Source organism: Chiroxiphia lanceolata, chromosome 28 (genome assembly GCF_009829145.1).
Source record: "Chiroxiphia lanceolata isolate bChiLan1 chromosome 28, bChiLan1.pri, whole genome shotgun sequence".
Lineage (NCBI taxonomy): Eukaryota > Metazoa > Chordata > Aves > Passeriformes > Pipridae > Chiroxiphia > Chiroxiphia lanceolata.
The window spans coordinates 75,422-101,213 of record NC_045664.1 but is presented as its reverse complement, the minus strand read 5'-3'; the positions used below and the strand labels follow the sequence as shown (position 1 = coordinate 101,213).

General features: G+C 54.1%; 1 protein-coding gene across 4 annotated transcripts in view; it reads left to right on the top strand.

Annotated features, from left to right (window-relative positions):
* Window positions 1-25,658, top strand: part of OGDH (oxoglutarate dehydrogenase) — a 32,616-nt gene extending 6,958 nt beyond the window's left edge. The window contains exons 3-24 of one of the 4 annotated variants that reach the window (XM_032712448.1): window positions 3,102-3,290; window positions 6,880-6,970; window positions 12,047-12,091; window positions 14,495-14,610; window positions 15,692-15,846; window positions 16,272-16,418; window positions 16,889-16,979; window positions 17,905-18,084; window positions 19,129-19,257; window positions 19,803-19,982; window positions 20,156-20,308; window positions 20,983-21,085; window positions 21,300-21,428; window positions 22,313-22,463; window positions 22,561-22,688; window positions 22,916-23,094; window positions 23,239-23,310; window positions 23,753-23,875; window positions 24,434-24,506; window positions 24,936-25,099; window positions 25,202-25,356; window positions 25,439-25,658. In XM_032712448.1, coding sequence (XP_032568339.1) covers window positions 3,102-3,290; window positions 6,880-6,970; window positions 12,047-12,091; window positions 14,495-14,610; window positions 15,692-15,846; window positions 16,272-16,418; window positions 16,889-16,979; window positions 17,905-18,084; window positions 19,129-19,257; window positions 19,803-19,982; window positions 20,156-20,308; window positions 20,983-21,085; window positions 21,300-21,428; window positions 22,313-22,463; window positions 22,561-22,688; window positions 22,916-23,094; window positions 23,239-23,310; window positions 23,753-23,875; window positions 24,434-24,506; window positions 24,936-25,099; window positions 25,202-25,356; window positions 25,439-25,559 — 2,874 coding nt within the window. In that variant the 3' untranslated portion in view covers window positions 25,560-25,658. Of the gene's footprint in view, window positions 1-3,101; window positions 3,291-6,879; window positions 7,001-7,088; window positions 7,192-12,046; window positions 14,611-15,691; window positions 15,847-16,271; window positions 16,419-16,888; window positions 16,980-17,904; window positions 18,085-19,128; window positions 19,258-19,802; window positions 19,983-20,155; window positions 20,309-20,982; window positions 21,086-21,299; window positions 21,429-22,312; window positions 22,464-22,560; window positions 22,689-22,915; window positions 23,095-23,238; window positions 23,311-23,752; window positions 23,876-24,433; window positions 24,507-24,935; window positions 25,100-25,201; window positions 25,357-25,438 lie in introns of all 4 variants that reach the window. The other 3 variants (XM_032712449.1, XM_032712450.1, XM_032712451.1) reach the window with 3 other exon arrangements.
* The last annotated feature ends 134 nt before the right edge of the window (window positions 25,659-25,792 follow it).

The window sequence follows — 25,792 nt, the reverse complement described above, 5'->3', positions numbered from 1 at the left end:
TTAACATGTGGACTCCTTAACATGCCAGTGTTTGGGGTTTTAAATTGAAAGGAGTTTGATGACCTGATGGCACTGTGGAACACTGAAGGTCCTTGTTTACGTTGATAAGGGACATGGCGATGTGCAGAGCACAGATCCATCTGTTGCTGCTTGACCGCCTGCTCTCAGCAAAGGTTACCAGCCTTAAATTTGGTTCAGGCTCCTCCTCCTCCAGCTTTAAGCTCTGATGTTTCTCCTCTTCTTTCTGCTGGGCTTGCAGACTGTGCTGAGCAGGGTTGGTGCTTCTGGAGGCTGTGGCAGGGGAATGGGCAGGGAGCAGCCTGAGCGGGAGGTGGAGGCTGTGTGTCCCTCACACCTCCCAGCCCAGAGCACCTGCAGGCCTGTCTGTGGTGCTCGCAGCTGGTGGCAGCTCTCTCCCCTTGCCTTGTATGCCTGACCTCCAAGCTGGCAGAGACTGGGATGTGGTGGTCTGAGCCTGCACCCTTCTCCAGGAGCTGAGTCTAGCAGAAGGTGCTGGTTTGCCTTGGTGAGCTGGTTTGAGGCTGTTCCCAGCAGAGGAGCCCGCACTGAGATCTGCTCCCGGAGTGGAACTCAAGATCCTTCTAAAGCCTGAACTATCATGGTGTGACAGCTGACTCACCCATCCCACTTTGCCAGTGCATGGAGGAGCACCAGGAAACCTGTCCAGGCTAATGCCTTGTGCTGCGGCTGTGGGACTGCAAAAATGCAATGAATCTGAGCTCTCTTGTACCCAAAATATATATATATGTCATGCCCTGTATGTGTATGTATCTATACAGGGTATAAGAGCCAGAGGAGCTCTCACAGGGCTGCTGTGGGCACAGAGAATTCAGAGGGAAATAACCCTGTGAGTTTATTATTGCTGTTAACTTTGGCAAGTGCCAGATTAAGGCAAAGTTCTCCTTCCCATGATAAAGCAGGGTAACTGATGGGGCTGTTTAGCCTCTCCCATGGGAGACATGAGCTCCAGAGGCACCTCACATGTGCTCCCCACAAACCTACAGGGTGGCCCTTGGATACTATTGAATTCGAAATCACATCAGCAGGTTGAAAGCTGACATTTTTATAGCACTTATCAAGGCTCCAGCCCTCCCTTTGCCATTCAGCCATTATTCTGTAGGGCCGTAAAGGATTCAGTGAAAGTGCCCGAGCTGACTCAGCCAGTGCCACACCTTGTTTGCAGAGCTTAAAGTGGACTTCTTGTTTCAAAACAGAATCAGATTGCAGCTCTGAGAGGTTGATATTAATGAATGGCAGATGGGAAGAGGTTCGTGAAGGCAACGCCCCTGGCTCCTTCCCTGTCCTCAGCCCCCTCTTGGGCTGGCAGATGCTCCCTTTCTCTTACCTGTCTTTATTTTCCATTACATTAAAGAACCTTAAACCACCGAGTAAAGCAGCCAGCCAGGTTCCTCCCCATCCCAAGTGCGTGGAGCCTATGCCTGGTGCTTGTCCCTCTGCTCACAGAGCTGATGTCTTCTAGAGCACCCAGGAGCTCTCTGAGCCTGAGAAAGAGAAGAGCAGGGATGAAACAGAAAGCCGCTCTCCCTCTTTTCCCCCTGAAATTTCCTTTAGCAGTTGAAATGGGGTTGGGTGTTTTCTGCCTTTCCTTTTTTTTTTTTTGCCTTTGGGGGAGTGATTGTTTATCAGTTAGAGTGCCAAAATGTTCCAGATTTTATTTATGTTCTTTCAGCATGACCTGTTTCTAAATTTATTCACCTTGTGCAGTCATGTGATGGAGTGTTTGGGTAAATCGGGGCTGGAAACACCTTCCTGGGGCATGTGATGGACTCTGCAACCGGAGTAGCTCCAGGGATGGCTGAGCTGGGGCTCCTCTGGCAAAGGGGACGTTTTCAGTCCTTTTCACCCTGCTTCCAGGGGGACAAAACCTGTCTTTTCTGCCCCAAACAACAGCTGGAGGTTCTTTCAGGGCACTTTTCCACTTAGTTTACACACTCTGGGGATGGCTGGGCAGCGCTTCCCCCGTCTCCAATCACCAAGGCTGGATTTGGCGCTCTCCAAGGTGCAGGATGCCAAGCCCACAGCCGGTGGAGAGCCCCTTGGGCTAAAACCAGCATGCAAATCCCGGGGGATTTGTTTGCTCTAGCTGGCAACCTGGGTCTGTGCTAGCACACAGCCGCTGCTCCACTGCGCCCTTGTCCTTTGCCATCGCTCGGTGGCACATGAGACCAGGGTGTGTGATGGGAGGATGTAGCTTGGACTTTGTTCAACTGAGCTCTCCCCTTTCTCAGGTCCATTACTGCCTCTCCAAGGAGACAAATTAACTTGGGTTTGGCGTGGGTCACTTCTGGGTTTTTCAAGCAGTGCTGGAAAAGTATGACAGTTACACCAAATCTGTCAAGGGCTTTTTTAGGGGGTTTTGATTTGTTTTCTTAGCACCTAGACATGCCCATCTGCAGAGAAAACAGGAGCAGAGGTGACAGCTGCCTTGGTCTGGGCACAGGAGAGCTGCGTGGGAGTACCTGCATAGTGCTGGCCTGGGCGTTGCCAAAAGGATGGGGAAAAATTGAAGAGAGGACAGCGCTGGTTGAGCGCTGGACAACACAGCTCGTGCTCGGATTTAGGTCTCAGGCCATTCAGACCACGGAAAATAGGAAGAGGTGTATTTGATTATAGGGCAGAAATGTTTTTCAGAAAATACTGGGGTTATTTAGAAGGCAATGGCTTCCCCTGGGGAGAAGGAAACAAGCTGGAAGTCCAGGCTGGGACTTGTGTCTCAGAGCAGCAGTTCTGAGAGCCGAGGCAGGGGAGGGTGTATCGCTGTGTCCTGTCTTGTGCGCTGCTGTTGAGAGAGAACGGGCTTTGGGGGCAGCCTCATGGCAAAAGAAACAATCCAGATGGATGGGAAGTGGGATAATGGTGTATCTGGAGTAGTGGGAGAGCTTTAGTGCTCTTCTGTCCAAGGCAGGTGGGTGCCTTCAGCAGTGGCTGCATGGAGCTGAGGTGCAGGGGAGGAGGCAACTCTGCTCCCTGCTTTGGCAACAGAGCTGAGACCTCTGTAGCCTCGAGTGCTCGGGCTGCAGGTGATGACCCTGTTGCCTCTCTTCTTTCCATTTTTGTAGTCATGGGACATCTTCTTTCGCAACGCCAATGCCGGAGCTGCTCCAGGCACCGCTTACCAAAGCCCCCCTCCACTGAGTACCAGCCTTTCCACCCTGTCCCAAGCCCAGTTCCTGGTTCAGGCACAGCCCAGCGTGGATAAACTGGTGGAGGACCATCTTGCAGTGCAGTCTCTCATCAGGGCATATCAGGTAAGGGGATGTTGTGCTGAGGAGGGTCCTGTCCTCAGCAGAGGGGCCTTTCATGGCTGAGGTTAGGGTTGATGCATGTGTTTTGCATGGAGAGCATGCAGGATGTGGGCTGAGCTGCCTGTTTTGGAATGGGAGCTGCTGATCTGTTTAGGCAGAAGCTTAGCTGATGCTTTGCTGGACAATAGGAAGATTTAAGCTATTGTCATCCAAACAGGGTGGCAGGGAGGGGGAGGTCTTCTTCACAAAGGGTGGTTTGCTGGCCTTTGGAATGTTGCTCCTGTGCCATGGCTGCCATGCTCAGCAGTGACATGGGACACCCATCCTTCTTCCCTCATGTTGCTGAGAGAACTTCTGAGGTCCTAATATGGAAGCTCAGGAAACATTTCCATGTGATTTGCAACCTGGAAGAGGCCGGTGGTGCTGGTGGGCTGCAGCTCAGACCAAATGCTGCCCAAGTCCGTCCTCTGGGAGAAATGAGTTTGAAGCAGGAAGGAAACATCCTCTGGCTGGTGGAAGGCCAGCAAGTATTTTTACTCGGGAGAACATTTAAGTGTGTTTCTACATCTGTGTCATCCTTTCACCTTTGTTTATGCTCTGGTTTGTCAAGTCTGGGGGCTCTAATTGGCTCTGTGGTGAGATGTTAAAGAACCCAGCTGCTGTGCAAGTGAGTTTCTCACCTGTTCCTGTGACAAAGGACTCCCTGTACATTGTATTCCTGCTCAGGTGTGGGGAAAATCCAACATGAAAGGCCATGAGTTAAGGCAGGAACTGCAGCGCTGGACAAGTCCAAAGGTCTGCCCAGCCTTGGCCCCTGCTCTCTGGCTCCAAGATACTGCCACTACCCTGCCTGCCTCTGCAGCTGCAGTGCCAGCATCAGCACTGGGACCTGTTTGTAAGGACCTGTACGGCTGGTTCCATGGGAGATGACCACCCTGTCAGCTCTGAGGCAGCTCCTGCCAGTAGAGCTAGCGGGCAGACACCAAGTTTGGACACATGGTGATTGATGTAGTTGGAAGCAGAAGGTTCATGTCAGCAATTTGAACACAAAATCCATAACCTCTTCAGTATTCCCATCTCTTCTTCAGGCTCTGAATGGCAGCACTGGGAGGTGATGGCTCTTGGATGTATTTTTCTGAGCTGTCTGCAGTGAGAAGTCTGCCTCCCTTTCTGCCCTGGTGTCACAGTAGGGCTGTAGCTGTGGTGAGTTATTCAGGTGGGGAGGTTTGGGACAGGATATAGAGGTATGAAAGTGTAGGAAGGTGAAGGAAACCCTGCCTGTGATACGTAACCTACTTAAAAGACCACAAAATTAATTTCTTAATTGGATTGAGCTGGTCTGTCCCTATAATTATGGTTGAGCAATGACTACTCTGCTTTGGCATCAGTGATGGCTCCTTAATTGTGTCTGTGTTTCCATGCCCAAGTCATTATTAACTTTGAGTAGTAGAGTGCTTTGGGTTGGAAGGAGCCTTACAGACCATCTAGTTCCAAGCCCCTGTGCCATGGGCAGGGACACCTTCCACTAGACCTTCTAGGTTGCTCCAAGCCCTGTCGAACCTGGCCTTGAAGACTTCCAGGGATGGGGCAACCACAGCTTCTTGGAGAACCTGTGCCAGGGCCTCCCCACCCTCACAGGGAAGAATTTCTTCCCAGTATCCCACCTAACCCTGCCCTCTGGCAGTGGGAAGCCATTCCCCCTTGTCCTGTCACTCCAGGCCCTTGTCCAAAGTCTCTCTGCGGCTCTCTTGGAGCCCCTTTAGGCACTAGAAGGGGCTCTAAGGTGTCCCCGGAGCCTTCTCTTCTCCAGGTGAACACCCCCAGCTCTCCCAGCCTGGCTCCAGAGCAGAGGGGCTCCAGCCCACGGAGCATCTTTTTTGTTCCTTTTTTTGGTTTGCGTTGCGTGTGGACACTAGCAAGCAGCCTGGCTCTTGTGGGGGAAGAGGTGTTCTCTTTGCTGCCGTACCAATTTGAGGACTTTTTGTGTACCTGCAAACTGCTGAGGTGACCTCAAAGCCAATAGGTGTCCCCAGCTCAAAGCTGTTTGCTGGACTAAGTGGCCTCCTGGTCCCGGTGAGAGCATCCTGGCCATGGAGAGCAGCATGGTGACCTTGCGTCCCTGCTGACTGCTACGTGATGGACTCTCCCCTGCGCTTTGCTGCAAGATGGACAAGCAAATCGTTTTCAGACACAGCTGGCCCAGAGGAGCTTTCCTGTGGCCACCAGTGCTCAGGGGCACAGTGTCACCTGGCCCTGCAGAGAACAGGGAGGGAACGATGCTTTCTTTACAGTTTGCCTTAGTACTGATGGCTGATTTCAGACTCCTTGGCTGGTAAAACCACAAAAATCACATGCTGAAATCCCCATAGGATGCTCTGGAAAGGAATGCCTTCTGGTAAATAATGTCAGATCAGCGTGTCTGGTTTGTACAAGAGGTTTAGCAATTCCCTTGTATCTGAGTGCTTTTCCTAACTGGCAGTGGATTTGATGGCTGTAGTACACTTTCCTAGTGTAAGAAAGGCTCCCGCCCTGTATCACGGCAGTTGTGTTTCCTGCCCCAGTCCCAGCATTGCTGAGCCTGAAGCTTTGGCTCACCAGTCAGTGCTGGCCACCAAGGTGACCTGAGTTAGCTCAGTCAGACGTGCTGGGATCCCTCCGTGGGTACCTACTCCAGTGGAAGCAAAAATCTGAAACTCCTCATCGCCTCCCGTTGTTCTCCGTGGCTCCCGATGTGGATTCGGACACAGCATGGAGACTTCTGGCCTGAGTGCTGCCACCAGGAGCTGTCAGGACTCCACTGGCTGCAAGCTCTTTGATATTTCTGCACCTGCCCCTTCACATGAGAGCACTGTGTTCTGCTGTGGCTCCTCTCTCCAGAGGAATGCTGTGAGTTGCTGCATAGCTGGGCAGATGTTCTTCAGGCACATTCCTTGGCCTTTTGGGAACAACTGCTGCTGGTGGCAGCGCCTGTTTCCTCTACTATATTGACAAGAGAACACCTAAATCTGTCAAAATCTGGAAAATTCATGGAATCCTAGAATGGTTTGGGTTGGAAGGGCTCTTAAAGCTCATCTCATTCTGCCCTGCTGCCCCTCTGCCATAGGCAGTGTTCCAGGTTGCTCCAAGGCCCGTCCAACTTGGTCTTGAACACTTCCAGGGATGGGGCAGCCACAGCTTCTCTGGGCAAGCTGCCTCTTCATGTGCCTTTGACACTTAGAAGGAGACCACTGATGTGGAGTTACTGTATCTGTAGAGAGGAGCTGCTAAGGTTGGATACTGGGAAAGTGTCAGGAGACCCTTGGACCCTAATTCTGGAAGGTCTCTGCTGTGAAGGAGTTTGCCATCCCTCCGCCTACCCCCCAAACCTGGCGTCAGGCAGAGCAGAAGAGTCCTGGCAGCTGCTGGCACTCAGCTACTTGCTGTAGGTGACTAAATCCAACTTCTCCAGACTTCAGCTGGAGCTAGAATTGGGGTGGCTCTGCAGAAAATGTAAAGAGGGAAACTTGTGCATGATGTTTTTTTAACTTTTTTTTTAATGGAATGTCTCTTCAATTAACATGTTTTAATGACTAATCTGTGTTGTTGCTTCCAGGTCAGGGGTCACCACATTGCAAAGCTTGATCCTCTCGGCATTAGTTGTGTAAATTTTGATGATGCACCAGTAACTGTTTCTCCAAACGTCGGTGAGAATTACTCTGCAAATTAATTCTAATGTAATTTAACTTTTTTACCCCTTCCCTCTTTTGTTTTTCTCTCCCTTTTGGTTCCTGTTCTCCTTTCCATTCCTGGCGCATTTCATAGATTCGAGGGCATCATGTAGCACAACTCGACCCACTGGGCATCTTGGATGCAGATCTGGACTCCTCCCTTCCAGCTGATATTATCACATCCACAGACAAACTGGGTGAGGGCTTTGAGAGCAGTTAGTGCTGCATTGCTTGAGCTCCTCTCTCTTTCACAGCTTCGTAGGTAGATTGCTTCACCGATCAGGGGGGAAGGGTCTGAAGTTTCCTTAGTAATGATCACTAAAATTGTAGCTGCTAGTGGCAGCGGAGCAGTCCTGCCACCCTCTGTCTGTCACCCCAGTGTTCGGCTCATGTTTCTTCTCTGACTGGTGCCATTCAGTGATGTCACTGAACTTGCTATCCCAGGGCTGGAAGCAATTGCATCTTCTGGAAATGCAAAGCACAGAGAGGTTTTGTGTTGGTGAGAGCTGGAGTTCTGTTCTCTTGGCTCCTCTTGCTGCTCTTGGGGACCCTTAGAGCTTGGGGTGAACAGGCTGGGTTCATCTCTGCAGGGCTGAGTGGCTGACCCTGCCCCCCCTGCGCTCCCAGCTTGCCCCAGCATCTGTAAATCCCTTAATTGCCCTTTTTCCAAGACTGAGCTATGAGTCCTTGCTGGTGATCATAACAAGGAAGCTTTGGGATGCATTTCCGTCTAAGTTGAGAGGTGGAAATCCCAATGCCTTTGAGCGAGTGAAGCCTGAGTGTTGTACAGAAGTGTGTGTGGTGCTCAGGACTTGAAATCCTAATCTGAAAGTGTTTAAACCCAGCACTGCTCCACGTGCTTTAGAGCTGATCTCTGTAGTTTGCTGCCTTTCCCCTAGTCAGGATGAAGCTGCTGAACTCTGTCCCCTTGCTGGTGCTTCCCAGGGTGGTTCCCTGGCACTCCGAGTGCTTCAGAGGCATGCTCATGCTCCTAACATAGAGTAGAGCAGCAGTGATGATTACTAACCTTGCCAACCAAAACGGCTGATCATAGAGCACGGTGCATGTAAACCACCTTGATTCCTTATTCAGCTGCCAGCACAGGGACACCAGCCCTGGACCTGCTGGACCTTCCAACAGGATTACGTGTACTGGGAGTGGTAGGGAAAGAGGAGGTTTTGGTTGGACCAGTTCACTGGACGATGAAGAAGCTGCTTCATCCCACAGTCTGGACTCTGCCATGCTTGTCCAGAGGACCAAGCCCTGGCTGTACTTGAGGAACTGTCCAGATCCAGCTTGGAGCAAGTCCTGTGCCTGAGATATTTTGATGGCAAGAGGTGGGAAGAGGATGGCTGTGAACCCAGCTGTGGGGGAAGACACGAGTGCTTGTAGTCAGCACTGAGGGGGAAACGGAGACTTTTTAGGTGATCTTGAAGCCACTCAGCTGGGAAGAGGAGAGGGTGAGGAAAGGCTTTTCCATCTCAGGGTTTTTGGCCTCTGCTGCAGGCACTATAGTCCTTCTGAAGCAGAGCAGGAGAGGAAAACCCTGAAGCTCTGTGCCTGGGGGATGTGTTCCCTTTTGAGAGTAGAGCAGGGTCTACGTGAAACCCAGAGCCAGTCAGCTGCAAGTGGTGGCAGTGACAGCTGTTCCTTGGCAAGAAAGGGAGCTGGGTGTGGGGAGCAGAGTTACTGTGCTTCTCAGGAAGTTGTAGACTCACGAAGTGGTCTGGGTTGGAAGGGATCTTCAGAGGTCACCTAGTCCAACCCCCCTGCCATAGGCAGGGACACCTTCCACTCGACCAGGTTGCTCAAAGCCTTGTCCAGCTTGGCCTTGAACACTTCCAGGGATGGGGCAGCCACAGCTTCTTGGGCAACCTGTGCCAGGGCCTCACCACCTTCACAGGGAGGAATTCCTTCCTTATGTCCAATCTTACCCTCGCCCCTGGTCCTGGCACTGCAGACCCTGGTGAAAAGTCTTTCAGTGCTGTTCCCGTAAGTACCTTTATACACTGAAAGGTCATAGTAAGATCTCCTGGTGCCTCTCCTCCAGGTGACACCCCCAGCTCTCCCAGCCTGTCTCCATGGCAGAGGGGCTCCAGCCCTTGAAGCATCTCTGTGGCCTCCTCTGGACTTGCTCCAGCAGGTTCACATCTGTCTTGCGCTGAGGATCCCAGTGCTGGAGGCAGCACTGCAAGTGGGGTCTCACCTGAGTGGAGCAGAGGGGCAGAAGCCCCTCCCCCCGCCAGTCACACTTCTGATGCAGCCCAGGACACGGATGGACTTCTGGGCTGCCAGCACACATGGATGGCTTATGTCCAGCCTCTCATCCACCAGCACTTCCCAAGTCCTTCTCTACAGAGCTGCTTTCCATCCATCCATCCATCCATCCATCCATCCATCCATCCATCCATCCATCCCTCCCCCAGTCAGTGCTGGGACTAGAGCTTGCCCCAACCCTTGCCCTCAGCCTTATTGAACTTCAGGAAGTTCACATGGTCCCTCTTCTCCAGCTTATCCAGGTCCCTCTGGATGGTATCCTGTCCCTCCAGCGTGTCACCCACAACACTCTGTAGTGTCACCTGCAGCCTGGCTGAGGGTGCCCACCATCCCACTGTCCATGCCATTGGTGGAGGTAATTAAACCTCACTGGTCCCAGTACAGACACTTGAGAGACACTGCTCCTTACTGCTCTCCACTTGGACATCAAACTCACAGGTCTGAATCCATGGGGAAAGTAATTTCAGAGGGAAATCTGCTCAGAGAGCTTTACTTCTGCTGTGACCACTGATTCCTCAAGAGCCAGGTGTGCTCCAACAGTGTCCTGGCTTCAGAGGAAGCCGAACCCAATGTGATCCAAGAGCAGGTCCTCCCTGGCAGCCCCAGCCATGGCACTGGGCTGGCAGCAGTGTCACAACTGTAACAACATCTGGGGAAGCAGAACAGGCTCAGTTTTTCCTGCCTCCCCAGGGTGAGTGGCCACGAGCCAAGCAGTGTGTCCCAGCGTGGCTTGCTGTGGTGGGAAATGTTCAGGTATGGCTGGTCTTAGGCATCAGCTGGAGGGGAACCTCAGCATGGGATCTCTGTGTCTGAGCCAGCCCTTGAGCTTACTCTCTGTTGCTTCGTGGCTTTTATAGTAGGATACCTGTTATTGTGGTTTCTGGTCTTGATTAAATTCCCAAGAATGCATGAATTAGTAGGAAATAACGAGCTCTGGGAACAAGACGTACTGGTGGCAGCTGCCAACTCACACTGGGGTTGTGTCCCATGGTAGAATCCCAGACTCAGGTGGCTAGATCTCATCAAAAGGACTTTTTTTTAAACTTGCTATAAGTATCATTTATACTGAGTAGATTTTCCCCTGCTATTCTTATCCTGGAAAATCTCATCTGGTCAATCTTAACTACAACTGGCAAACATACTTTGCAAATGGTGCTCAGAAAGAGGGGAAGGAAGTTGTGACAGTGCACACAGTGTGGAGCTCCCGCTGAGCCTAAGGTTGGGTGTCATCTGCGTGTGGCAGAGAAAGCCAGTTTCTAAGCGGATCCTGCTGGCTTTTTTTGCTTTGAAAGAATACTTCGTAACACTTGACAGAGCAGTTAATAACAGAAGTGGTTTTTTGAAACTTGGAAACAATCTTGTTTCCTCTTTCTGAGCAGAAATCCTTTAAAGGTCAGCTTTTGTGGTGAGGGCTCTGCTGCCAGCAGTTTAAACTGGCAGTGCTGTGATTCAAAGGAGTTGGATGGTTAATCTTGGAGATCGATCTCTCTTCTCAATTGCCTTTTGTTTAGCAACTGGTTTGGTTCTCGTTTGGAAGCTCTCTTTGGATTAAGCAGTGTGAGCTTTGGGGAAAATGTCAGGGGGAGAAACCCTCCCAGGGCTACTCAGTCTGAGGAGCGGTGGGCCTGGAGCCACCAAATCCCCCTTTCTCATGTCTTTTCTATTTAAAAAACAAAATAATCTCCTCCTGGTCTTCCAGTGCAGCTGGTCTGGCATGGTAAGTGTGTAAAACAAGGGCAGGATGATTACCAGAACTCAGTGTGACTCATTGAAAGAATTACTACCTTAGCACGCTGAAATCTGGTTGGTATGTGGACGGCTGTGTGTGTGTCTAAATGTCTGTCTGTCTGCTTCTCTCCCCATGGAGGGCAGCTGCCTCTGCCTCATGCCAAGGGGAATTGATGGAAATCCTCCTCCAGTTCAGGAAGAGCCAGGCAAGCCCCACCAGGGAGCTGGACTGGGAGTGCTCACCTCCCCTTTCCCCACTCTTGGGAAATGTCCGATTTTTTCCCACTGACTCAAAGGAGAAGTGTTTCCGGGGCCTTTCTTGTAACCCAGGTGAGATTGAGGCACTTGGGTCTCCTAACCTAGCCGGACAGGTAGCTCTGGTGCCGCACGCTTGCCCGCTGCTTTGGCGTGCTGGTGCTCCTGCCCACGCCAAGTGTGCTCCAGAAGAGACAGCTGTGCATGCCTGCCTCACCACCGTCCTCATTAACCGCCTGCGTTTCAACACCCCGATCCTCCTCCTCTCTGCAAAGGCAGCGCCATTGCCTCCTTCGAGTGACCTCGAAATCCTCCCAGTAGCACAAGCAGAGCAAGCCCTCCAAACCCTCTGGAGCAGGTGTTGGTGAGAGACAGCTCCCTGCTCTGCAGAGGGTCCTGCTCGCCGTGATGCAGCTTGTCAGGACGATGCCTTTTGGTTGTGGCAGGTGAAGACACTGTGCTGGGCCGTTCCCCTCTCCTGTCAAGATGTGCATGTGAGAGATCTCAAACCATGCAGCTCAACTGCTCCCCAGTGTCTGATGCCCCCCTTCCCCTCCTGCTCCTCCCTCCTCTTGTCAGACTTCCCACTAGGATTTCTTTTCCACCTAGTGTGTAGTCATCCTCCATTCCAGCCCTTTTGCCTCTGATGGGTTTTGACTGTATTTTAAATACTGTGGTTTTTTGACTTGTGCTTTCCATGACTAGTTTTCACAGTTCCAGGGTTTTTTTACTAACTTCTGACTGCGTTTCTCTATCTTCTCCCTTTCCGCACTCCCCTCCCTGCTCCCCCAGACCTCGCAGTGTTCAAGGAGCGGCTGAGAGTGTTAACAGTAGGAGGTATGCAATTAATGAGCCTTTAACCCTCTGGAGTGCAGGACTCTCTTTGAATAGGTTATTCTGGGGATGAACCGAGCCGGTAAAGTGAATCCGCCTCCTCCATCTCCCACCACTCTTGAGTTTTGTGACATGTTTTTTTATTTTGAATTCATTCTCAAAGTCTTGAGGTAGGTGTGTGGTTAGTGACACTTGGCCCGTAGAAATGCTCAATTTAGAGCCTTGCTGGCCTTTTCTGTGCTGTGTGTTTGCATGCCTGGCTTGCTAGAGTACACATTTTGTTGTGAACGTTAATTTTATGAGGCCTCAATCTCCCTGATTGGTTCAAGGCTCATAAAAATCCAAGCTGTCTTCTCCTGGTTTTGTTGCAGGGAAATTTTGGCAGCTTATCCCTTGCCTTTACCCCATCCAATGGTGTTACTGCCTGTAAATACTGGGCATTGTCAAAGAGCTGGCAGGCTGCAGCAAAGCAGAAGCAAAGATGCTTAGAGCCTCGCAAACTCCTTGTAAAATCTGATACTCCCCGAAGTGTGTCAAGAGTCTTCAAAGCAGCATGGCGGAGCAAGCCAAAGCCCTGTGCCACGGGATTGGAAGCCTCAGCAAATTACTGAGGCTTCCCTGAAACCTCCAACAGGCAGTTTGTCTGGGATGCTACCTACTAATGCGGCCTCTTTCCAGGATTTCTGTTTGAATGGGAACCACAGAGAAGCCCCAGAGACATGGGGACAAACCCTTAGCTCCTGCCTGATTCAGTGCTCCCAGGTATGGCTCCGGAGCAGAGCTCCTGGGGGCTGGCTTCATTCCCTCCCTTGGGACTCCAGCATCCAGAGGGGTGATGAGGGCAGGGATGGACAGCAGTGACAGCCAGGAACACGTCCACTCCAGGCTGGCTGGGGTGTTCCTTGCCTCTGGAATCACCCCTCAAGGCCTCACAGGGACAAGCCATGGCCAGCCCTGTCATCGTGGAATCGCAGACTGGTTTAGGTTGTGAGGGACCTTAAAGACCACCCAGTTTCATGCTCTGCCATAGGTAGGGACACCTTCCACTCGATCAGGTTGCTCCAAACCCTGTCCAACCTGGCCTTGAACACTTCCAGGGATCGGGCTGTCTACAGCTCATTCTCCATTCCTGACCAGACAGTCAGGGATAGACTCTTTTGAAGTTCAAGGAGGGACAGCTCAGGAGGGGCCAATTTTTGCCTCCCATTGCCCAGAGGAAGGTGGGTTACACTGTCCTACAGTGTTCCCCATCCCCTCCAGCTGAGGTCCTGGGCTGGTTTGGAAGGTGCTGGGAGGAGTGGTGGTAACTACCTTCTCTGCAGCTCCTGCCCTGGGTTAGGAGACAGCTTGGGACTTGGCTTTGTTGGGAGTTTGGGAGGGATGAGCAGGAGCCCAAGGGAGGTACTGGGGCTCTGAACAGACCATGGGCAGCTCTGCTTGTCCACTCTTTCATCCGAGCTCCTGCTTCAGAAGGGTCCTGGGACTCCCCAGTTCCTGGCTCTGCTTCTGCCTTGCTGCACTGGTTCAGCGAGGTCACTGTCCCTCCTCCTCTGTGCCTCAGTTTCCCCAAAGACAACCGTGAGTGGTGATGAGGCATCTCCGATGGCTTTGGGGTATGGCAGGGCTCACCTGCAGCTCTAAATCCCGTCCTCCAGCTCTGAGCCCTGCTCGGCCCCTCTCCAGGTCCAACCCAGCTCCCAACAGCCGCCATGCTGCAAAGTAGGAGCTGCCCCCGAACCATCAGCTGCCAGCACCAAAGGGAAGGGGTTTGCTGAGCAGAGCTAGGCAAAAGCTCTAATTCTAAGGTTGTTACTTGTGCTGAGGGGATGGCTGGGCAGCCAAACCCCTGAGGGGCTGCTGGCCGCCTTGCTCCCGGGCTGAGCTATTCAGGAGAGTCCATCAGAGCCCTGATGCCTTTTTTCTTTCTTGGTCGTCTGTCTCTCCTTCTGTGGTGTTTTCTCTGTTTTAACTGTTTCCTTCTCTGTGTCGACTCTCCATTTTTAATTCCCACCATGTGCTGGCACCTCCGGTGTGCTCGGTGACTCCTCAATTCCTCTGTTTCTTTACTCTCCCCTCTGTTAAAATTTGTGGTGTATTTTTTGTGTTCTTGGGGCTCCCTGACTCACCCTGGATTTTAATTGCCCATTCCCATGCATATACATTGCTTTGTGGTTCGTTTCCTGTGGTGCCTCTATAATAATTCATTGTTCTATGCTTAATCTCTTTTTGTTTAATTACGGCTTGGTTTTTATCCATGTAAACCTCCTTCATGCTTATTATTTTTTTTATGCTGCTTTCTTTTGTCCCTTCCCGACCTCTCCCTAATGCACCCGGTCCCCATGTGACGGTGTCCCGGTCCCTCTTCCTTCTCTCTCTTGCTTGTCCCACCCGTGACAAATCCTGCAGGCTTTTACGGGCTGGATGAATCTGACCTTGACAAGGTTTTCCACTTGCCCACAACCACATTCATCGGTGGAAATGAATCGGCTCTTCCACTCCGGGAAATCATCCGTCGGCTGGAGGTGAGAAGAGTGGAGGTCTGTGCTAGACCTTTGTGCAGCCTGGGGTGGGGCAGAGCAGTTGCCTTTGGAAGGTCCTGGGCCAACCTTCAGATTTTAAGATTTTCAGTTTGGGAATTGCTTCTCAGCTCTTGCCCCACTCATGGGAGCCACCCTGAGTTACCTGCTCAGCTCTGATCACCTCCCGCTTCCTGCTGCATTGCAGCAACGTGCTTGGTCTGCCCAAGGTAGAGCAAACCTCAGGCAACTGGGTATTGCCTTTTTGGAAACCTCTCTAGCTGTACTTTCCAGTTTGAAGCAGTAGCTGGTGGTGGGAGAGCACAGAAGCAGGCTGGAGGCCAGTGATCCCCTCTTCAGGCGCTGCAGCAGTGCTGCTGTCCTGTGTGGGGATCCTTCAGAGGGTGCAGGTTTGAGACCCCTGGGGTTGGGCTTCCAGCTTGTGCAGCTGGTTCCATTTTCGTGCCAGATTTCATCCCCTCCTATGCCTGGACTGAGCGCAGGTGGCTCTCAGGCATGCTGAAGTCTGCTCAGATGGCCGCTGCCGAGACAGGCTGACCTTGGAAGAAGCAAAACTGTGCCAACACTTTAGTTCAGCTGCAGGAATGGGCTCCTCATGTGTCAGAGGAGGTTTTTCTGCTGATTCTCCCCCGCTCTCTAAGGTGGGATTTTGGACTGCTCACAGGTGATGCCACCAAGAGGGAAAATCTCTTCTTTGAGGTGGATAAAAAGGAATTGAGGGGCTGACTGTGGGCCCCTCGGAGAAGGGAAATTAAACATCTTGATGCTGGGTCATGTGCAGGGTCCATGCTGCCTTACGGTATCCTGGAACATCCCCTTTCCTGGGAAAACAATTCAAACAAGGCTCCTAAAGCAGGGCTGTTGTGGGGCTGGCAGCTGGGGTCCCCCTAGGGCTCCCCTCCACCTGCTGGGCATGAGGAACCATGTCTCTACTGACATAGGAGGGCTCTTTGGCTGAAAGGATAAAGGGGGAAATGAGTAGCTCCTGGTCCTGTGATCCAATGGGGGCTTGAGGTGCTAAAGCCCTGGTTTTTCTCCCACGGCCACTCTTTTCTTGTCGGAGCAGATGGCATACTGCCAGCACATCGGCGTGGAGTTCATGTTCATCAATGACCTGGAGCAGTGCCAGTGGATCCGGCAGAAGTTTGAGACCCCAGGCATCATGCAGTTCACCAACGAAGAGAAGCGCACGCTGCTGGCCAGGCTGGTCCGCTCTACCAGGTACCCCGGGGGGGGCTTCCCTTTATCTGCCTGGGGAGGTTTGCTCCCAGCCCTAGTGACACAGTCACCAGCTGAGTCACATCTTGACATCATCTGTCGGCATCAGCTTAATGAGCAGGGTGTTGCCAGTAAGCTGCTGGCCTGGCAGGCTCAGGTGCTGGCAAACTGCCTGAAAATGTGGATGGTCCTGAAAGAAATGGTTTAAATATAAAGATTAAGTGCAGCAGGGTATTGGGACGGGGGGAGCGGCCAGCCAGCTCTGTGGGAGGATACTGGAGTGATTGGGAAGGCTGTTATGTGCTGCATGGTGCCAGTTTGAGCATCATTTGGTGCTCTGCCTCCCTCAGTTCCATCCATATCCTTCCTCTGGTTTCTACCCTCAGCTGTAGCCCTGGCACTGATCCCTCTTTCCCTTTGCCTTCCAGGTTTGAGGAGTTCCTCCATCGGAAATGGTCTTCAGAGAAGCGTTTTGGTCTGGAGGGATGTGAAGTGCTGATCCCAGCTTTAAAGACCATTATTGATAAGTCGAGTGAGAAGGGAGTGGATTATGTGATCATGGGGATGCCCCACAGGTAACCTTGCCTCAAGCCATGGTGGTGCTTGGCATGGGTGGGACACAGGGGGATGCTGCATGTTGCCGGGGTTTGGTACTGGAGGGCACACTGGTTTCTGCCATCATCCAGCTGGTCTTGGTTGGTGATGAACCTCAGCTCAAGAGCTCAGGCTTTAGCTGTTCTCTGTTCTTCATGATCTTTCCAACTTGTTTGTAAATTCATCTGGAGAGGGGTGGTGGCTTGAGGGCAGAGCTGGAATCCTACTGGAATCCCAGCACCTGCCTGCTCTGGGGGAGCTCAGCAGGGATGTAGGATGTGGGGGCAGCCAAACCATCCCTGTGCTGAGGGCAGCCAAACCATCCCTGCAGAATCCTTTTAGGGAGCCCTCATCCCTAGGTGACCCTACAGCTGTCACAGAAGGTGTGCCAGGAGGGTAGCAGGAAACCATCAGTATTTGATGGCTGCCAGCAACGATCTTGCTTTTGCAGGGGACGCCTGAATGTTCTTGCAAACGTGATCAGGAAAGAGCTGGAGCAGATCTTCTGCCAGTTTGACTCCAAGCTGGAGGCTGCTGATGAGGTGAGCTCCTCCCCTGCCTGCAGCAGCTGCTGCTGCCTGTCCCTGCACAGTCCCCAGAGGCTGTGGCTGTATTATGCCACTGCTTCTGGTGTCACTCGGTGGCATTGGTGTTGTAAGTATTTCCACGTTGCAAGCACACACAGACAATTGGAGCCTTTGTGTAGGTGCCAGTGCTGGTCTGTCCTTGCCTGTCCTGGGGTTGGTTGATGCCCTGGCCACTGCCAGTGTCTCCAGCAAAGACATGCTGTTGGTGGCTCTCCAGGGCATGAAGAGCTGGGGTGGATGCTGAGGTGAGGGGAAGGGGACTGGGAGCAGAAGTTGGTTTGTTCTCTTGCAGCAGGCTCTGGTCCCTGTCTGAGGCTCTAAAGCAGCTCCAAAAGTGCTGAGTTCCAAATTGCTTGTACCACAGGCTCTGTCACTGCGATGCACTCGTGATCCAAAGGTTCAGCATGATAACCTGGGATGGTTTGGCTTTTGGGAAGCTGGGCTGGGCTGGGCAGGCTTGATCCTGCCATGGCCTTCAGTGGGGTTTCAAGGTGAGAAAGCAGCAACCTGCAGCCTTGAGATGCCCTGATAGGGAACCTGGCAGTGCATTAGGAACAGTGTTTGCAGAGCTTAGGTGAGTGTTACCTGTTCTCCAGGGTCTTCCCCCAAACTACCACACTTGCTTCATCCCCTATACCTTCAACTGTACCTAGATGGGCTGGATGCATGTCTGAAATTGGTGGTGGTTTGGCACCTGGGAGAGACTTTTCTGGGTGCCAGGTCAGCTCCAGCAGTGAGTGTCTGCTGTGTTCTGCCAGTGCCTCCGAAAAATGCCCCTCTCTTCCAGCCTTGGAGTCAACACTGCTCTATCTCAGGTCTCCTTCCACGTCCCAAAAGCTGCTCATGCTCTCGGGGGTGACTCTCCTCTCCCCTGCATCAGGGCTCCGGTGACGTGAAGTACCACTTGGGAATGTACCACCGGCGGATTAACCGTGTCACTGACAGGAACATCACCCTTTCTTTGGTGGCAAATCCTTCTCATTTGGAGGCAGCTGATCCTGTTGTTCAAGGCAAGACTAAGGCAGAGCAGTTTTACTGTGGGGACACAGAGGGGAAGAAGGTGAGTGGTGCTAAGACGCATATGCAGTGAAATGTCCTGGGCTGGATGGGGTTTGATGTGGATAGGCTGTTGGGAAAGTGAAGAAACCTGGCTGTTTTTTGTTTGCTGTGCCCCTGCTGTCACCCTGACTTTGCTCCCCCATCCTTCCCCGCTGACTCTGGAGGCTAGGCTCCCTCTCTACCCTAGGCTCCCATTGCTGCTTCCTCCATCTCTGAACTGACTAAGCTGGGCTGTGGGTGCAGCAGATGCACAAACCCCTGCCTGGAAAGCAGAGAAATGAGGGGCACTCCAGAAAGGCAATCTGAGCACCACAGCCTGGGGGACTTGGCAGTAGGATCTCAGTGTAAGCAGGGAGAACCATTCCTGGGTCTGGGAAAGCTGGAGCTGGCAGCAGGAGGCAGCTCTCCACACCCTGGTGGGGAAAGGGCTGTGGGGGGCTGTTTGCCATCTGATTCATCACAAACCTGTTTCTCAACACCAAGAAGTGGAAGGGTGAGATCCAAAGTGCTTCCCTCCATCCTACACCCCAAGGGCTGGATATAAATAGACAGACCCTGTCCTTGCCTGGCAAGTGGTGTCCTCAGCCAGCCCCTGGGACGGCGGCAAAATAACGTCGCTGGCGCTGGAGCCAGCTCCTGGCCCCACTTCTGCCCACGGGGCTTCTGGGCTGAAAGCATGGGGTAAAAGGGTGTTATTCTCTTCTTGCTGCAGTGAGAAAAAGGCTTTGCTTTGGGGGGGGGGTGTGTTTGGAAATGGGACTCACTGTCCAGCTGGGGTGTACTGGGTGTCGTCCTGCTGCCTGCTCAGGGTACCCCAAGGGTGCTATCCTTGCTGGGAAGGGGCCGGTGGCCACAGCCTTTCCCCAGTGGTGTGCCAGCCATGGCTGGCTCCACTCGCAGCTCCTGGGAAAGCGTTGGATGTGTCGATGAGCTGTTCCATGTCCTTTCTGGGATGCTGAAGGTTCTTGGGGATGAGAGCTGGACCCTTTCCTGGTGGTGCCCTGCCTGCTGTCCCTGCTGACCACCATGGCTTCCCCTCTCCCAGGTGATGTCCATCCTCCTGCATGGAGATGCTGCATTTGCTGGACAGGGCATCGTGTACGAGACATTTCACCTGAGTGACCTGCCCTCCTATACCACCCACGGCACCGTCCATGTCGTGGTCAACAACCAGGTGAGGAGCAAATCCTCTGTGCCCATGGGTCCCTGGCAGAGCTGCCTCCACAGGCTCTAGGCTGGGTGGTAGCTGGAACCAGTAGCACCTGTTTCCCTGCCAGTGTTCCTGGCAGGAGCCCTAACCTGGAGTCAGCAGGGGGTACCTCCCACCCAGCTGCTCAACAGCAGCAGCTTTTGAGCCCAGTCTGGTGCAGAGGTGATAAAACCTGATGCTCAGTGTGCGACATCACACAGGCGTGATCCCTTCTGCCCCCCCATGGAAACCAGAGGCATTTCACTGGGACCAGCCTGTCCCTGCACGTCCAGTAAGTACTGGGATGTGCCTGGGCGCAGGAGATGGGCAGGTTGTGCGTCCCCAGCTCAGCCACAGCAGCTGAGCTGCCCTTGGAGCTACGTGGGCACTTTCCTGAGCTGGCGAAGTGCAGCTACCTTGTCCAGGCCAGCTGTGACGTCGGTGTCTAAAGAAGGAGCTGCACAGCAGAGCTGTGTTCCAAATCCAGTTGGTAACACTGTGCTCATCCTGTTCCCTCTCGCCCTCTACAGATTGGCTTCACAACAGACCCCCGGATGGCCCGGTCCTCCCCGTACCCGACCGACGTTGCCCGCGTGGTCAATGCGCCCATCTTCCACGTCAACGCAGATGACCCCGAGGCCGTTGTCTACGTGTGCAATGTGGCAGCAGAGTGGCGAAGCACCTTCCACAAGGACGTGGTGGTGGATTTGGTAAGGAACGTGGCACAAGGCTTTACCCTGAAGCTGGGACTGTGGTGGGAATGCACTTGGGTCCCTCCTGGGCTGTTCTGGACCCTCCCTAACACAGATGCAGGTAGCTCCGAGTGCTTTTGGAGTGGTAGGTTGCAGGCAGCTGCGTTCAAAGGCTCTTTCCCTTCTGGCAGGTTTGTTACAGGCGCAATGGGCACAATGAGATGGACGAACCCATGTTCACGCAGCCCCTGATGTACAAACAGATCCGGAAACAGAAGCCAGTGCTGCAGAAATACGCAGAGCTGCTGATTTCCCAGGGGGTGGTAAATCAGCCAGAGTATGAGGTACTGTGCCATGTGGCCTGACAGGAAAACTGAAGGTGGCATCTCCAGGGAAAGTTACTTGTGTGATTCAGACACGGATGTGAATGAAGTGATGTGAGCTTGTGCTTGTCACCTAAAGGTGGCAAGAGTCGTGCCGGGGTTGGGTGAGTGCTGCAGACCTTGCAGCAATAGAGGTCGGAGCCGAGGCTCATCCTTGGACTGTGCCGGCTCTGAACAGCACAGGAACATCTAGTTCAAGGATCGCCCCGTGATCACTGTGGCACAGGCCACGCAGTGCTGGGCCACTGCAGCACAGCCGGGTCCCAGTGCTCAGGATTGCTGTGGCCAGGGGTATCTGAGGCAAGTTCATGCCCCAGTTCTGCTGCTTGGGCAGCAGCACTCACGGCAGCAGTTCTGTTGGTCCTGCTTGCCCCGAGACTGCTTTGCAGCATCACTAGGGTTGAACACTGGGGTTGTCAGCTCAGAGAACAGCAGGGCTGTCCCTCAGGGGACAGGGGTCCAAGGGGCAGCTCTGCTCTCTGAGGCTGAGCAGCATGGCCCTGGGGCTCCCCTGCTGTGGGGACCACCTCTGCCCCCCATCACCCTTGCAAGCATGCACCGAAGCCCCCAGGCTCAGCACCGTTGTTTGGAGACCCTCCACTAATGGTTTTCCTCCTCCTGGTTCTGCCTTTCAGGAGGAAATTGCCAAGTACGATAAGATCTGCGAGGAGGCCCATGCTAGGTCCAAGGATGAGAAGATCTTGCACATCAAGCACTGGCTGGACTCGCCCTGGCCAGGTAAGCTGGCAGCATTTTGGAGGTCCCTAGCAAAGCACCCAGCCTCTCTGGAGCCATGGCAGCGATTTTGTAGTATATCACACTGGAGGGGAAGTGGGGTGGTGCTCTCCACGCTCCTGGCATCTCGACCTTTGCTTGAGGGTGTCCGTGACCTGAGCTCTTCCCACGGAGCTGGCACAGCTCCTTCAGCATGGTGACTTTTCTTCTCCCCGAGGTTTCTTCACTTTGGATGGGCAGCCCCGGAGCATGACCTGTCCATCCACCGGCCTCAATGAAGAAGACCTAACGCACATTGGTCAAGTGGCCAGCTCAGTGCCAGTGGAGGATTTCACTATCCATGGAGGTAGGAGCCTGTGGAAGCTGTGCCATTTGTTCCAGAGAGATGTGGGATAGGGCTGAGATGTGGCCTGGACATAAGGGACCTATTGCACTGCTTCAGTATGTGTGGGCAGCAGGTCTGGGGAGGGGATCATTCCCCTCTACTCTGCACTCCTGAGACCCTACCTGGAGCACACATCCAGCTCTGGGGCCCCCCTCACAAGCAAGATCTGGACCTGTTAGAGCAGCTCCAGAGGAGGCCTTGAAAATGATTCCAAGGCTGGAGCCCTTCTCCTGTGCAGGAACTCCAAGAGAGTTAGGGGTGTCCATCCTGGGGGAGTGAAGACTCCAGGGAGATCCTTTAGGATCCAGTGCCTAAAGGGGCTCCAAGAGAGCTGAGAGGTGCTTTGGACAAGGGCCTCGAGCGATGGGACAAGGGGGAATGGCTTCACACTGACAGGCAGGGTTAGGTGGGATATTGGGAAGAAATTCTCCCATGTGAGAGTGGTGAGGCCCTGGCACAGGTTGCCCAGAGAAGCTGTGGCTGGCCCATCCCTGGAAGTGTTCAAGGCCAAGCTGGACAGGGCTTGGAGCAACATGTTCTAGTGGAAGGTGTCCCTGCCCATTGCAAGGGTTGGACTGCATGATCTTTAAGGTCCCTTCCCACCCAGACTCTGTGAGTCTATGAGAACTTGTTCATGAGGGAGCTGTGGGTAAGGGAAGTGAACCAAGGAGTAACTCTTCTTTGGAGCTGATCCTTCCCTGCAGTCCTGATTCCTCATCTGCAGCTCATCCCTCCATCTGCCTTGGTCACTTGCAGTCTGTCAGTCCTCGGCCAGTTGTGGGACAAACCTGGTGTCACTGTAGCTCCCTCCCATGCTGGCTACCAACCAACTCCTGTTCCGGCAGGTTTGAGCCGTATTCTGAAAACCCGTGGGGAGATGGTGAAGAACCGGACAGTCGACTGGGCTCTGGCAGAGTACATGGCATTTGGCTCCCTGCTTAAAGAGGGCATCCACATCCGCCTGAGCGGCCAGGACGTTGAGAGGGGGACATTTAGGTAAAGCCCTGCTTTTGGAGGCTTTAAAGGCAATTCCAGCCCTTCTGGAAGGGGGATCCAAAGGCTGATGATGGAGTAACACTTTCCCAATTTCTAGCCATCGCCACCATGTCCTGCATGATCAGAACGTGGACAAGAGGACCTGTATCCCCATGAACCACCTCTGGCCCAACCAGGCTCCGTACACTGTCTGCAACAGCTCCCTGTCAGAGTATGGTGTCCTGGGTGAGTGAGGGGGTCTGCACTTGCTGCCCAGGGTGAGGCTGCTCTGAGAGGGTAATTCAACCCCCTTGCTCCTCTAAACTGAGATTAGCTCAGTTGGTTAGAGCATGGTGCTAATGCCAAGGTCACAGATTTGATCCCTGTAGAGGCCATTCACTTAAGAGTTGGACTCAATGATCCGTGTGGGTCCCTTCCAACTCAGAATACTCTGTGACTCTCCCATCCCTCAGGATTCGAACTGGGCTTTGCCATGGCCAGTCCCAACGCCCTGGTGCTTTGGGAAGCCCAGTTCGGGGATTTCCACAACACTGCTCAGTGCATCATCGACCAGTTCATCTGTCCTGGGCAGGCCAAGTGGGTCAGGCAGAACGGCATCGTCTTGCTGCTTCCCCATGGCATGGAGGGCATGGTAAGGACTCCCCCGGCTCACACTGGAGGCTGAGCCATGGGCAGTGGTGGCACAGAACACTGCTCATGTCATGGCAGCGCCTGGCATTGGCTTCTTGTGCCTGCCTTGTCCTGCACTCACTGTCCCCCTGCTTGGTCCCTGTAGGGTCCCGAGCACTCCTCTGCTCGCCCGGAGCGATTCCTGCAGATGTGCAATGATGATCCCGATGTCTTCCCTGTGAGTGGCGGCCGCGCAGAGCTCAGCCTGTCCCTCCCGCGCCCTGGATCAGGGCAGCAATACCCATGTGGTCTTAGCGCAGTGGTTGCCGATGGCAGGAGGCATGGGATGCTCTGGGCTCATGCTGCCAGGAGGGTTTAGGGAAAGGGGCTGAACCTGGTGCCCAGGTGTTCATTGAACCTGGGGCTGTAGCACAGTGCAAGGCAGAGGTGGCCCTGAAAGTAGCATGGGCGGGGGTTGCTGGCTGCCCCATGGCCAGACCAAGGTGGGGGGCACAGCCCTGCAGCCTCTCCCAGGTCTCTATAGGTCTGTGTGTGCTTTGGAAAGGGAAAGAGGGAAGGAGAGAGGGAGGGAGGGAGGACTGGGGACCACTGCTGGAGCCATGAGATCAAGAGGCACCTTGTGTTTCCTGAAATCCCCTCACCTGCGCTGGCCGAGGCAGAAGCTGGATGACTTTGATGTGCGCCAGCTCTATGAGTGCAACTGGATCGTTGTGAACTGCTCCACTCCAGCCAACTTCTTCCACGTCCTCCGGCGCCAGATCCTCCTGCCCTTCCGCAAACCGGTCAGTGCCAGCAGCTCCGTGCCCAGCTCGGTGCCCAGGCAGGGCAGTGCTGTGTCCCTGCCAGGCTGAGAAAGGGCTGGGGGCAGATTGTTTCTGGACCTCACAAACACAGGCAGTTGGCCTCTGTCTGGCCCAGGACCTCATGGTGCCACGTGCTGCTGCCGGCTCATGTGAGCTGCAGGGGCTGTGACCCCTTCCTGAACTCCACGGGGATGTCAGAGCTGTCAGGGCTGGCAGGCACCAGTACATAACCCAATCCAGCTGCTTCCCATCAGCTTCAGCTGTGGGGCAGGCAGGCCCCCAGCAGCACCTCAGCATCCTCCCCATTGGACACCCTGACTGGGACAGCCAGTGCTGTCAGGAAACAGTGCCCAATATGGGAGAGCACAGCAGCTGAGTGAGAAGCAATCTCTGGCAGCTGCTCCTGTGCTCAGGCAGGACAGGGTGGGCAGGGGAGGTAAGGCAGGACAGGCAGGTTGCTGCTCTGGCCTTGGCTCACAGGGAAGGTGCTTCTAGCAGGGCTGACCAACTTGCTCTGCCTCTTGTCCCTCACTCCAGCTGATAATCTTCACTCCAAAGTCACTGCTGCGCCACCCTGAAGCCCGCTCAAGCTTTGACGACATGCTGCCAGGTACGAGCAGCACAGAGCTGCCTGTGTTCCCCCTATGCTGCTCCATGGGGTGAAGGGCAGGAGCCGGTGGCCTTGGGTAAACTCCACCTGGCAGCAGCCTCTTCATGCTGAAGAGGGGCCAAGCAAGGCCATGGCCATTTCCCTGGCACACGGGAGCCACCCCTCATCAGGGCCAAGACTGGTACCCTGGCACCTGGGGAGACGTGGCTCAGTGACACTTCCTCCATTGGTAGCCACTGCCCTCTGGAATTTGGCAGCTCCAAGGGGCACAGAGCCATAATGGTTTGTGCTGGGAGCTGACCGAGTACCAGCTGCTGGACTCTGCCTCTTGGGGTCCCAGGAGGGGCTGGCATGGGATTCAGGTGCAGCAGCTGCTGGCACTGTGCCATTGGCCACCGTGGCTTACAGCGCCCTTCTTTTCCTTGGCAGGCACCCACTTCCTCCGTGTCATCCCTGATAGTGGCCCCGCAGCCCAGAATCCTGAGCAGGTGAAGCGGGTGCTCTTCTGCACTGGCAAGGTGTACTACGACCTGACGCGGGAGCGCAAGGCCCGGCAGATGGAGGCCGACGTGGCCATCACCAGGGTGGAGCAGGTAAGCAGCGTCCTGCCATCTCTGTGCCCGTAGGCTGGGGGTGCTGCAGCCCCTGTGATGCTCTTCCATGTCCCTCATGACGCCACTCTGTGTCCCCTGCAGCTCTCCCCGTTCCCCTTTGACCTCCTCCAGAAGGAAGCCCAGAAATACCCAGCTGCTGAGCTGGTGTGGTGCCAGGAGGAGCACAAGAACCAGGGCTACTACGACTATGTCAAACCCCGGCTCCGCACCACCATCAACCGTGCCAAGCCCGTCTGGTAGGGATGCAGTGGGTGGTTGTGAGGCTGGGAGGAGTTTGGGGGGTGCAGATCCCCCTCACCCTCACTTTCTCCCTGGCAGGTATGCAGGGCGGGAGCCAGCAGCAGCCCCTGCCACCGGCAATAAGAAAACCCACCTGACGGAGCTGCAGCGGCTCCTTGACACGGCCTTCAACCTCGATGCCTTCAAAGACCTGGCCTGAGCCCTGGCGTCGCACAGCATGCTCCTCCATCTCTCTATCTGTTTGTCTGTCCCTTGCTCGCCTCCCCCACCCCTGGAACTACAGACCTTGTCAACCCCATGCTGGTGCCTGGAGTCCTTGTCTGCCTCGTGCCAGGGTGACACCGGTGCAGTCACCCTGGGAGTGAAAGGGTCTTGGGGCTGTCCCGCCACAGTGGGTGAGGCCCACACCCCCCTGGGACCTTAGGAAGAACT